The 14,266-nt window shown below is 40.1% G+C and overlaps 1 protein-coding gene across 1 annotated transcript in view; it reads left to right on the forward strand.

Annotated features, from left to right (window-relative positions):
* Positions 1-12,644, forward strand: part of epb41l4b (erythrocyte membrane protein band 4.1 like 4B) — a 179,892-nt gene extending 167,248 nt beyond the window's left edge. The window contains exons 13-16 of the mRNA XM_078237070.1: positions 1,076-1,106; positions 8,874-8,907; positions 9,026-9,084; positions 10,383-12,644. Coding sequence (XP_078093196.1) covers positions 1,076-1,106; positions 8,874-8,907; positions 9,026-9,084; positions 10,383-10,539 — 281 coding nt within the window. The 3' untranslated portion in view covers positions 10,540-12,644. The remainder of the gene's footprint in view (positions 1-1,075; positions 1,107-8,873; positions 8,908-9,025; positions 9,085-10,382) is intronic.
* Positions 12,645-14,266: the final 1,622 nt, after the last annotated feature.

Raw genomic sequence — 14,266 nt, forward strand, 5'->3', positions numbered from 1 at the left:
TATGATTCTGTGAAAATCCTTTGTTGCACCATTGCATTGACTTTCAACTTCCATTTCTTATGGATTAGGGATTAACATTTGCAAGATTGGAGGGAATTGTATTCTGTGTGCTAATGCCTACTTAGAATTGAATTGAGATTACCTGCTTTCTTGTAAGCGGAAGAGAAAGACTATCCTTTTCCCACATCAGTTTTTCTTACTGATCTCACCTAAATGCTTTTGGGGGAGAAATTTGTTCAAATGGCACTAGGCAGACTACATTCATTCCCCAGGGTAGGTAGCAACACTGGCCGCTCGCTACCTGTGATTTGAGTGGGTTTCTTCAATTATTTTGGTAGAGGTACCATTCAGGTAGCGACCTGTGGCGCTGTCAATTCTTAGGGAATCAGTGTAAGTCTGTGCAGTGCCATTCGAAGTGGCTTTGCCATTGTCTCTTTGGTTCATTAGTCAATTGTAAGTGACCTACTCAATGCCCATTGTGGGTTAAATTTGGATTATGGAATGTAGCCATTCGATGGATAGTTACACTGAATTATCAAAGGAATCTTGGACGGACAGACTTTCATCCCATCAGCTTGACTGATATCAAATTTAGGAAATGGGCATTAAAGACAGAGTCTAATCCACTGTTGTCCAATCTTTCATATTCAGCAGATTTTTAACTTTCTAAAATGTTCCAAACTTGGGGACTGTGAATTATTATCATCATTTTCATAAGATTTTACTGATGGAATGCTGTGTGTTGATTTTTTTAAAGTATTCTTTTGGGGTGAAGGGAAAAGCATCCAAGAGATTCTTTATATCCTTCAGAAAAATGTCGGTAAGACAGGTTTTCACTGCAGGAACATTGCTTGTTTTCTGCACCTGCTTTACTTCAAACTAAACTTCTTTATGAAATATGTTTGAGTCTCTAAAATAAATCAATTTAATGTAAAAGCAGTCTGGAGAAATAGGAAATGAACTGAGTTTGACTTATTCGTCGTCATAATTTCGGGAATAGAATTAACATGTATGTGTGTTAGGGGAAGGAGAAGAGTAGCCCACTAATATGCAATAATTTGTTCATTCCTTTCAGGTTCAAACCCAGTGAAATATGGACACGCCAGGTTTGAATTTTTTTTTCTCAGTATTAGGGAGCATGAACATTTGCCAGAAACTGTTAACTCTTGACAAATCATTTCTGCAGCAATCATTTACAATTTGCAAAGTGGTTAGATCAATAATACAGTTGGAAAGATATGAAGCGAACAAAATTTAACATTTGTAATAATTGTCAATTATTGCACATTAATGAAAACATTTTAGAACATAAATCTAGAAGGAATAAATTAGAACTAATTTACAAGAATGTGGAGAGAGACCCTGGTGTAAGTGTTGGCTGGAAATACAAAGTTAGGTGGGATAGTAAGCTGTGAGGAGCATACCAGAAGCTGCAAGGAGATATAAACAGGTTAAGTGATTGGGCAGCAAGGTGGCAGATGAAATATAATGTATGGAAGTGTGAGGCTATTCACTTTGCTAATGAGAATAAAGAAGCAGAATCTTTTTTCAAAGGCTTAAAATTTTTAAATGTTGATGGTCAGAGAGACTTGGGTGTTCTTGCACAAAAAACACAAAGTTAGCATGTAGTTACAATCAGCAATTAAGAAGGTAAGTGGAATGTTGATCTTCAGTGCAAGGGATTGAAATGCAAGAATAAAGAGATCTTGTGACATTTTCATAGGATTACACAGAATATAGGGCACAGAAACAGGCCATTCATCCCAACCAGTTAATGCCTGTTTCTGCTTCATTCGAGCCTCCTACCATCATTTTTCATTTAAATCTATCACTGCAACTATCCATTTTCTTCTCCCTCAAATGCTCATCTCACTTCCACCTAAATGCATCATTGTGATTTGTTTCAACCACTAACTGTGGTAGTGGGATCCACATTCTCACCACACTTGGAGCAACATTCTGAATCCCTATTGGATTTCTTGGAATAGGAACGATCCTGTCCTCACTGACGAGCTCTGCAGCAGCCTCCTCGAACTTGGTGAGGTCAATGATCTCTGCCTTCCCTCTCCCAGCGTGGGCTCGCTCTCGCTTATTGTATGCAAGTTAGGTCTGTATGGAGACAAAGGAAGAGCTATGATGAGAGGAAATGGAGCAGAGTAGGGTGGAATGCTTGTCCCCCGTGTGTAGTGTTCCCTCCCCAGAATGGACAGAGATTGGAGTTGGAGCAACAAGACCGATGGAATGGTGGTATTGTGAAAGTCTTGTTGAGTGAGTGTTGATACATGTAGAAAATAGCCACTTGATTACATGATGCTGAGCTGAGAGTTTGATAGTGGAGGGAGCTGAGAGAGGACTTACCCTGGTGGGAGTGGGTGAAATCATTTATCTGCTTCCTGCACTGGATGGTGCTTCCTTGGCGGGTGACAGTTGTGATGACCTTCTGGGCAGTGCTCTCCAAGGCCAGAGAGGTGAGGTTGGTGTGCATCTTTGAGCTGTCTCTGGAGTAGAGAGCATGCCAGTGGGCCCATACTCTCTAAATACAGGCCTCAAGGACCCTGGTGCTGAAAGCCAGTGCTGCCTTCTTGAGGCTGCTAGCCCTGTGCCTCTGGGTTCTGGACATATTGGAGGCTCTGGTGAAGAGAGTTGGGTTGAAGAGAATGATATGAGTGTGCAAAACCAATATTTAGGTATGGCACCAGGATCTTCGAATCTGTCAAGTGAGGGCAGGCGGATGAATCAGCTGCCAGGGAAGTCGGAGGGGAGCTTGTTTGTCCATAATTAATGAGGTTCCAAGCACAGAATCTGGCACGGGATCCTGCTATTCTGGCCAGCGGGAGCTGGAGCTGCCACAGAAATGGGAGAATTCCACCCATTGTCTCTGTAGCCACTTTATCAAAAACCTTCAGAATTTTAAAGGCCTCTGTTCAATCAACCCTCAGCATTTGTTTTTCAAGAGAGGGCACCAGGCTGTCATATACACCCATGCATTTCAGATATCATCCTTGTAACTCTACTCCACACCCTCTCCAGTGCCTCTAAATCCTTTTTATAATATGGCAATCAGAACTGCACATAGTACTCTAAAGTGTGATCTAATCAAGGTTACATTGATACATGTTCAGCATAACATCTCAACTTTTCAATTCTGGCCTTCGAGAAACAGAGCCTAGCGTTTGGTTTGCTATTTTTTAAATATGCTTACCTGCGGCAGAGCTGTTGATGATTGGTGTATTTTTAATCTGTTTTACTTTGTTCCTCTTCCCCACCGAGATTTGCAGCTCCCTATTCCTCTTACTGAAACGTACTGCCCAGTTCTATCTATGTTGAAGTTAATTTGCCAATTATTTACCCCATTCTGCATGTTCATTAATATCCTGCTGTAAATTGTTGCAGTTTTCCTCAACATTGACTATCCGCTCCCCCGCCCTTCCCGTTCCCTCACCCTTCCCGCTCCCCTGCCCTTCCCATTCCCTCACCCTCCCGTTCCCTCACCCCTCCAAATTGGTGTCATGCACAAACTTTAAAATTCTGTTTCGAGAATCCAAATCTGTAGTGTAACTTGTGATCATGACATGGAGGTGCCACCGTTGGACTGGGTGGGCACAGGTAAGAAGTCTCACAACATCAGGTTAAAGTCCAACAGGTTTATTTGGAATCATGAGCTTTCGGAGCGCTGCTCTTTCAGGCCAATCACCCGATGAAGGAGCAGTGCTCCGAAAGCTCGTGATTCCAAGTAAACCTGTTAGACTTTAACCTGGTGTTGTGAGACTTCTAAATTGTGATCAGCAGTAATCCCAGCACTGATCCTTGTGGAACACCACTTCACAACTTCTGCTATTCTGACTACCTACCTTTATTACCATTCTCTGCTTTCTGTCGAGAAGCCAACCAGCAATCCATTCTGCCATGAATGCCTTGACTCCATGTTTTCCAACCTTATTCATTATTCTATTATGAGGCACCTTATCAAAGACCTTAAAGCGTTACCATTGTCTACTTTCTCTGTTACCTCCTCAAAATACTGTTAGTCAAGCAGGATTTTTATTTTTGAGATCTGTGCTAACGATTCATTATTCATATTTCTCATTTCTGGATGTTTTTCTATTCATCGTTTAGTTAAGGATTCCGTCATTTTTCCTACCACCACTGTTAAGCTGGCTTGTCGAGAATTCCTTGGACATGTTTTTCACCCCTTCTTAAGTTATAGGAATTACCTTTGCTGTCCACCAGTCCTCTCTTTTTTCTAATGAATTACTATATGAGACTCGTAATGCCTCTGTATCTCTTCCCTTGATTCTTTTAAAATAGCTGGATGCAATCCATCCAGATCCAGGTTTCATAATCTTTGATTTTGATTAGTTCAAAATACCCTTTTTTATTTTAAAAGCACTTATCTCATTGCTCACCTCATCAATCTGTTCTAACTCCCTGGTAAATAGCAAATCAAAATAATTAGTTAATATTTCTGCTATTGTTACCTCTGGTACCCTTAATTGTGCTATTCTTATCACAGCGTTCTTATCACAGCGTTCTTTTTTTTAATTGATGTGCCTGTAAAATATTTTACTATTCTGTTTTATATTCTTTGATAATGTAATTTCATGGGGTCCTCTTTGCTTCCTGTATTTTTCAATGTTTTTCCTGATATCTTTGTATTTTCTCTCATTATGCACTCCTCTGCTATCTATGCACTTAATGTACACCTCTTCCAAACCTTCAATTTCCCCTTTATGTCTTTATTCATCCATGGAGTCACATTAGTGTTTAATTTGTTCATTCCTTTGAGCGGAATGTGTTTTCCCTACACTCTGTTGAACACCATTTTAAATGTTTTCCATTGTTGTTCTGCACTGTTTTTTCCAATGTAGTTGCGCATTTTATTTTCCAAGTTATATTCTCAGCCCTCAAAATCAGAGACTAGATTTTTACATTGCCCCCTCAACCCCGGTGTGGGAGCACTATGTAAAATAGGAAGGGTGCTCAGCTCCCCAACTTCCCACCAGCCCCTGAGCTCACCCCCATAATACAGTGGGTGAAATTTTACATTCTGGTGATGAAGGGTGGAATTTTCTTGTCCCGCCAAAATCAACAGATGTTTGAACAGCTCGCCACATCCGCTTTAGGAGACCCTACTACGGGACCGGAAAATCCAGTCCTCAGTCTGGTGGCGGGTGGGAAAGTCAATGTGATTCCCACTGGGCAGTGGGATAGCTGAAAATGTGCAATCTTCTGTTCAGCTTATTAATTATGCATCCCTAAGGTGTTTGACGAATCTTGTGGTGGGGTGGGCAGAAGGTTGTCCCCATATTCCCTGTCATATCCTCATGAGGTCAAAGGTCTTGATGGCACATTTAAAAGGCAGCTGAATCTTAAAATCATAGAATCCCTACAGTGCAGAAGGAGGCCATTTGGCCCATTGAGTCTGCAGCGACAACAATCCCACCCAGGCCACATCCCTGCAATCGCAAACATTTACCCCCCTAATCTCTCTAATTTACAAATCCCGGTTTACTAAGGGGCAGTTTAGCATGGCCAATGCACCTAACTCGCACATTTTTGGACTGTGGGAGGAAACAGGAGCATCCAGAGAAAATCCATGCAGACACGGCGAAAATGTGCAAACTCCACACAGACAATGACCCAAGCCAGGAATCGAACTCGGGTCCCTGGAGCTGCGAGGCAGCAGTGCTAACCACTGTGCCACCATGCTGCCTAATGTCTGGACAGACGTTGACTCAATGCAGGCTCTGAGTTCTTGCAACCATAGCTTGTAATGGAGAAGCTGGCAGATGTGAGCAGGACCTCCTCTCCATTGAAGGGTGAAGTCTCACTGTGAACAATAAAGCCTGTCCGCAGCATATTATGGCAGCGGGGCCAGCTTACTTAGAAAGATTTAGCTTTCAGGTAACTTGCCTTCTGGGCAGGCTGTGGGGGTGCAAGTGGAATGAGCCCCTGCACCAGTAGTGCCATTCATTCAGTTGTTTGATTTTCATCATACTAAGGTCCTCCTCTATCATCATCTTAAAGCATATTATGTTATGAACGCTATTGCCTTGATGTTCCCCTACCTTGACTACTCTGGTTCATTCCTCATTGCTAAATCCAGTAACATATTTTCCATTATTGCTTTTTTACATATTGGGTTAGAATGAAGTCCTATACACATTGTAGGAACTCTATTTCCTTGTCTCCTACCTCTGCTTCCAATTAGTATCCGAGAAGGTAAAATCCCCCATGAGTAAAAATCATCAATTCTTTTCTCATTTGTCTGCAATTTTGTTTCCTTTGTCTCCCTTCTATCTTTAGGGGATCTGTAGACCACACCTATTAGTTTGATTTATCCTTCATAATCTTTCATCTGGAAATCTGATGCCCATACCTGGTCTGGCACACATGTATCTCCAGACCCACAACAATGTCGTTGACTCTTAATTGCCCTCTGAAATGACCTGGCAAGCCACTCAGTTCAAGGGCAAATAGGTATGGGCAACAAATGCTGGCCTATGTGCGTGATGCCTATGTCCCATAAAAGAATAAAGAAAATGCATGTTTTTTTCCTGTAACAATGTCTCAGTAATCTCTATTCTATCTTTCCTGTGACTCCCAATACATTGTCTCCAGGTCCACTGTTCTTTCATGAACACTGTTGTACAGGCATTTTGACTCATTTTTAAGTGGATTTCTTCTCTCTTCATATTTACTCACCTCTTTGGACCTCTGTTCTATATCTCTTATTTATTCGCTCGCCATCAGTGTCCTCCCTTACTTTATTCTTTCCTATATTGTCCTGCGATGTTTTGTTTATGTGCAGGCTGTTTACATACTTGTAGATGTTGTAGATTATATAGGGCCTTGATGAAATCACACCTAGAGTACTGTATGCATTTTGGTCTCTGTATCTAGGGAAGGATATATTTGCCTTGGAGGTGGTACAGCAAAGGTTCACAAGTTTGTTTCCTGAGTTGAGAAAGTTATACAATGAGGAGGAAGAAGTAAATTTATCCTAGAATCTCTGGAGTTTAGAAGAATGAGAGGTGATTTCATTGAAACTTACATGATTCCAAAGTGGCTTGACAGGATAGACACTTAGAGGTTGTTTCTCATGGCTGGGGAATCTAGAGTTCAGGGATGCAATGATAAGGAGTTGGTAATTTAAGATTGAGATGAGAAATGTCTTCACTGGGGTTTGTCAATCTTTGGAATTCTGTACCGAGAGTATGGTGGATGTTCCTTCGTTATTCAAGGCTAGGATAGATATATTTTTGATCTCTCAGCAATCATGGATATGGAGAGTGGGCGGAAAGTGGATTTGAGGCACAAAATCAGCCATGATCATATGAACAGGCTCGAGGGCTAATAAGAATTATTCCTGCTCCTATTACTTCTGCTCGTATTTACCATGTCTGAAACAAGTGGTAAAATCATTTAAAAGCTAATATATCGCTAGAATGCATACTCGGAGCATCAGAATAGAAGGTTTTGCAGTGCATTGGTACTCTCTGCTTGAATATTGTTTGTTTGATCTACATACCACAAAAGCCATATTCTTCTATCAGAATAAGGGTTTATTGTGTAGAGACCAGAGCAACTTAAACCTTACAATCTGAGAAAAAAGCTTTTTGGGGTGAATTCTTTGAAGTATATGAAGGGGGGTAATTTTCAGGTCTCGTCACGCCTGGTGCAGATCGCGCCAATCACAGAAAATTGTGTGCGGGCCTAAAATTTAGTTTTGCACCCACGCTAAATGATTTGCAATCGTCCCGGTCCCTTTCTGATGGCATAAACTGGATTGTGCCCAGAAAGGGCGAGAGGGAGATTAGCATATTTAAAGTAGCATTTAAACATGCTTATCCTGTTTGACACCTCTAGCAGCTACCGGAATCTTCTGAGCCTTGTGAGCCCGACGAGTATGATTACTGGTCTCCTCTTGCAGAGACAAGGCGTGATGGCCGTGCTTAGGGACTCAGGTGGTCGGGAACATGGCTGGACAGTGTGCTTCTGGCAGTGCCCACCTGACAGTGCCAGTTGGACACAAGTGACAAGGTGGTGGGGCCTAAGGGGGGCGTGGACTATGACGTGGGGGCTATGCATGGGGGGCTGTGCAGGGGGAATCATGAAGGAGTGGCACGAAGGGATCATAAAGGGGAACATATTGGGACGGCCAAATGTCGCAATCCGTGTCAGGGAGAGGGTGGGGAAACATGCCACCAATTGGGGGGGGGGGGGTCCTAATGTCTGTGGGGGGAGGGAGAGGGCCTCCCGTTGCACTGTAAGACTGGGGCATCCTTCCAAAATGGTGCCTGATCACTTTGCAGCCAGGCTCACCGGCGTGTTTAGGCCCCGCCTCACCCAGAACCGGCGTACAACTCACCACTCTCCCAAAAAAACAACTAAGTTTGGGACAATTGCAGTCTGGTCCGCGCTGAACAGGCCGATGCAGATTGCTCCTGTTTTCTTGCCATTATGACATTTTTTGGGAAAATCGTGGCCGAAATCTTTCACTATCTCTGTGATAAAGCCAGATTATTATCTCAACATAGCTGCTATAGAATAGAAAAAAGGTATTGTAAGGCACAGAAGTATTTAAAACTCCGACATTGAGTCACATGTTTGATAGAAAAGGATATTTACTGTCTGCATTTTATCCATTATTATACTGATTTTAAATTAAGTGATAGAAAATGTTGAAGTAGGCCACTCTGCGATAGGAATGGTTCAGACCTGAAACAATAAAATCTTTCTTTTCACAATATGCTGTAGACTTGCAGCGATTTCTATTTTTTTATTTCTTCAAATGATTGAGTTTGTTTTTATTTCCAATGCTTTTAATGATTTAACCTATTTTCTGATTTCCTTCTGCCTCTTTTCGACAGTTCACAGAACAGTGCTGGAATTTGTGGATACCAGGTAATTAGTGTTATTGAAAGATAAGTAAACATAATATTCTACTGGCTATTAAGCAACTGCAAGTAATATTGGTCATCAGGAAATGCTAGTAATTGTTCCCTTGAATATCTGTTTTTAGACTCCATATATGTGCAACATCCCCCCTGTACAGCAACACTGGCATTCCAGTAATGTAAGGTAAGCAGGTTCTACATCCTAAAGATTACTTAGTTAATTTTATCAATGGCTTACTGTGTTCCTGGCCATCAGTTGGGGTCAGCTGCTTGGGTGTGCAATGTATCAGAATTATTTGAAATGAACTGAACTGATGGTTAAAGATGACTTGGTTAAAGATTATCAAATTTAGAACAGCATGATGTATATTTTCTAATGTGGTAGATGGACACCAGGGCAAAGTTCAATTTGGATTTAATCTCTTATTGGATTGAGTTGAATAGTAATGCTTGTTGAATTATCAGTCCTTCAATGCCACCAGTATTAAATATATTGTACACCAAAGAACAGCTGTAATAAATTAATCAAGTGCCATTTAAACATAATTAGACCAAGCCTTTCCTTTTTGCTGTGAGTCAAACTGTTGAATGTGATTTGCTGATCAATTGCTTTCTTTTTACGTAATAAAATTATTTTATTTAAGGGTGTTCCTTTCTTTGAAAAAAAAATGAAATCTCGCATTTCCTTTGCTGGGAACCATCTCTGCTGTACTGCTATTCACAATCGCATGGTGGAGGGCGATTTCAGTTTCTGTGGGCTGTAACTGGAAGCTGTTTGGTGGAGGGAAATATTTGTTGGTAGAGTACCTTAATTCAATTTTACAACCATCCTTCCTAATGGCTCCAGTAGTGTGTGCGTGCGTTTATTGGCATACCTTGCTGAGCATGGGAAGCTCCATCTTTAAACCGCGTATTTGGTTTTAAACCAAGTAGTGCTTTTCAACTCTTGATCTTGGGGCTAACTTAAGATCTGCAAAAGTACACTAAATAGAGGGGATGTGTTTCAATAGTTGTCTCGGAGCCTTTGAAATAAATGATCAGGTTTGGAAGTAGTGTATTCGAAGGAAACAGTGTGTGTGGAATTTATGGGAGTTTCAAGCCTTTGGGAAGGAATGTTTATTATAAGCTAAATTCTGCATGTCCCTTGTAGTGCTCTATAATATAACCTCATTCTACAAATTCTTCAATGCATGACATTGTATTCTTGCACCTTGTGACTTTTCTTTGCACTGATTTGGTAGCAATGGTAAAAGCTGGTGACTGTACCACTAGTATTGTTGAAACAGTAGAAATTACATTTTAACCATCATTTCCATTTTGTGTTTCTGTCTTCAATCATTCGCTCTCTCTCTCTCTCTGCTCCATCCATCCCCATCATGCATGTCATTTACAGTTTTTCAGTAACCATTGACTTGATATCCATATATATATATGTTGTGTAAAATCTCATCTCACTAACTGCTCACTGTGCACATGGTACAGGCCATCGCCCCATGATGACAGGCACAAATATTACAACCGGACACCATCGCAGGAAGGAAATGGCAGAAACGCAAGATATGTTCAAGAGCAGAATATGAAGAACATGGGAGGGAGGAAGCATAGTGTTGACCAAGATAAACTCATGACTACACTTTGAAAAAATGGCAAAATGTTCATCCGATCCGATGATTTTGAACCCCATTCCATTCAAGTTGCAATCCAGACTTGTCTTGGGAAGAAAATATATTAAAGGGGGAAAAAACCTGGGCAACTGCATTTTTTAAGCTTTCTGCACAATTTTCTCTAGTCATCTCTGCATACTTTAAAGATGCAAATCACTTTGGTGTGTTACATTGCAATTTCCAGTATTTCCATGAAATCTTTGCAAGACAAAATTGGCTGTCCTGGATTTTGTTTGATACATCATACAGGGCTAACAGATTTTTTTTTGCTTAAGTAGTAAAGGCAGATCTGCTGGAAAATACATCTTTGAGCAGGAAATGTAATTGCCAAAGTTGAGATGTTCTTGAAGTGGTGAGAGCTTGCAGTTTTGTGTAAAATCTGATCGTGTACAGGGAGTGCTGGTGGATTCAAGTCATTATACAAATAGTGATTAGAGTATCCACATTGTACTTTTGTCAGATTTCTTGCCTTGTTTCTAAAAGATTTTATCTGAAGGTGCATATTGAGAGCTCAGTATCTGTTGCTCTGTCACTGCTCTGTAAATAGATGAATCAAAAAGCATATGTTGTGGTAAAATGGTGTAAGCTGTGTCTTGCTGCAAATCTTTCGATATTGCAAATCATTCAGTTTATTCTGATTAATGCTGAATTAGGCCTCTATTCATTCATCAAAACGTCTTTAGAAAGTTTCTTTTTATATGTTTTACGCATCCTATTTTCCACCGTTCTTCTGAAGCCTTGCCGTGTTACTCACCATATTCCTGTCAGAAAGGGGAGGAACTTGCAGTTTCGCTCTCTACCAGCACCACTTCATTGCCAGCTGGTAGTAGATGCACAAGAGACGATCTGGAATGACTTAAAATATGAAAATAAAATGGGGCTCCCCAATGGTTCCAAGAACAAATGTATATGAGAGATAGTAATAAGCCATATCGACCAGGAAGATTCCAAATTCAATCTGATTTCCGGTTAAGGTGTTGGTGAGGGGGGGCACCATGCTAAGCCTCAGCACCTCCCTCCTAGCAATTCCCATTAATCCTCAATATGCATTGACCTTTGCTAAAAGCATGGGTGAGAACAGAATTAAGCTCAACTGTGATGCCTTCTTCCATTTCTTGTTGATATATGCTGTAGTGACTGACATGAAGGATAGCCACTTGGGCAATTGCTCAGATGTTGGCTTCTGTGAAACTGTGTGCTGACACGAGCCATCACTTTCAGGAAGACAGAGTAGACAAGGGAAGAACACTAGGAGAAGGGGAATTATCTGAGCAAGAATGCAAACTCTATTGCGTTTCCTATTGGAACTTTGGGGACTGGGAGTTGACTATGGAGAATTAAGAGTGGGGACTTATATGTGGTACTCGATTGCACAGTGCTTTTGAAATCAGCTGCTTTAATTAACATTTATTTAACAAACAGTTGAAATCTAAAAGTCATGCCATTAGGCCAGCTGATGTGAGTGTAATCTAGTACGAACATGTGCCTGGTACAAATCATCTTTCAGTTCTTTCTAGAAGAAACAAGCATTGAGTTATATTTTTAATCTTTTAGAGCTCATTCATTTTGATGTGAACTTGTTGCTGAATGCACATTTGATGAAATTCTGGTGGCTTAAAATATCCTGTTTATTTTGTTGCAATCTTCAAGTAGAATATTCAACGATAAGGATCCGCTGGCACTTGCATACCCTGTAAGACCTAGTTCAATTATGTTATTAGCTGCTTCATACTTGTTGAAGCTAATAGAAATTGCTCAAAGAACAAAATTAGATGAACTGATTTGCTAAGATCATGATAACTAATAATAAGTGATTTTAGTGCAACAGGCAAAATAAGTCCTTTTTCTTCTTAAAAGGAAGCATTTTGCAAGCCTTTTAATTTGCATATGGGTATTTATACAGGCAAACTATTCTGAATGCTTGTTGCTAAATCTTCTCTGTAATGTCATCTTGAGTATAAAGTCATTTCTCAAAAGCTTTAAATAAAATTGTCTTCCCTTCCATCCCTACAAGCAGTCCTGTGCTACATGATGACTATTTGGTGAGCAAAATAAATGAACATTATAACTTGCCCATCACTAAGTAATTGTCAGACCTTGATGACCTTTGGTGTTTTGGATTGGGACAGTTTGACAAAACAATCTTGTGTTCTTTTAGTCAATCTTCAATATGTAAAAAGCTGTAAATATATAAATATATGTATGGTTAAAAAAAAATCAACTTGTAATTTTGCTGCAAAAAATTAACATGCTTTATTGTGACCAACATCCCTATTTTAATGTTCCTTGAAGATGAAGTAAATTTCTTACCATCCCCCCACTGCAGAATGTTGAGTAGAAGAGATCCAATACAGTGCCTATTGTGCGGATGTCGCACAAGTTGTGGATTAGCACAATGACTGTGGGTTTTTTCCTCCTCTCCCTTGCATTTATTTGTATTTAGAATAATATTTCATAACTTAATATTCACCTGAGCTCATGGTCATTTAGCCAGCTGAGATTACCTTGACTCTTATGTAATTGCCTGTTACTCTTCCCCTTCCTAACAGTCCCTTTTTCTCTCTAAGACTTTTACAAACTGAAGAGGGAGTGAACCCAGCCATTTTTAAAATTGTGCCATTTAACTCCTGAATGCAACTTTTTTTATATTCAAATCATCAACTTGTGGACAAGTTTATCAAAACTGTACAATAATCATAAATACTACCTTAATCTACATTTAACTTGCAGTTTATTGTATGTGCTGGGCAGAAATATCTTAAGAATTGCTCTAAACATGTCTTCTGGGCTTTTATGACTAGTTTCTGCTGAGTGTGGATGATAGTGAGTCACTGATAATTATGTAACTGCTACATAGGTCCTTGAATTGATTGCTCTGAGATGTTGGAAGGGTTTTTTAAAAATAGGTATTTTGTATAATTGTGAACTTAGACAACAGAGATCAAGAAAGTGTATGCGTATGCCTAGCAATTAAAATACATGATGAGTTATGTGCGATGATAAAGTGGCAGTGTTGAGGTATGCAGTTGAGGATTTCAACGTGATCAAAGCCGTCTGAAAATTTTAGCAGCCGTTCATCTAAAACTCCAGACAAATAGTTTAACATTTACATCACTAAAATACACTAGCAATATGCTATTTTGAAGATAAACAAAGTCCTCCAGGGCATTGTTCTTTTGTTCTTCTTTTCCATTCCCACAAGCAGCTTTCAGTCTATGCTGTATGCTGACCATCTTGTAAGAGATTAACTTGCAGTTCATTTTCTAATAGCATCACTGATGAAGATCAAAACATTTGCCCCTCTGGTTCTTATCTTTCCCTGCCCCTTTAACATCCCCCCCCCCTGAAATTTCTCAGAAATTATTTCAATATCCCCTCCTTACTAAAAATGAGCACACCAAATATAGCCGCTTAACGCATTTACATCAAGGTTATGAAATATGGTGAGAATTGCTTGTTGTAAAACTGCTCAGTTTTCTTTTTAATTAAAAACTGCAGTGCAGCAGATTCCTGGAGCTGGGGCGGTAGGGCAGTAGGTGGGTGATGGTTGTTTTGCCATTATACACTTCAAATTTGCTCCCTAATCTTCTAATGCATGTACATATATTTCTTTCTATGATTTTTCCAAACAGTAAGCCAAGAAATCTCTTAACTATCTGCATGCAATCTCTTCCCTATTGTGAGGCTGGCTTCCAACTACAG

The sequence above is a fragment of the Mustelus asterias genome, chromosome 2 (genome assembly GCF_964213995.1).
Source record: "Mustelus asterias chromosome 2, sMusAst1.hap1.1, whole genome shotgun sequence".
NCBI lineage: Eukaryota > Metazoa > Chordata > Chondrichthyes > Carcharhiniformes > Triakidae > Mustelus > Mustelus asterias.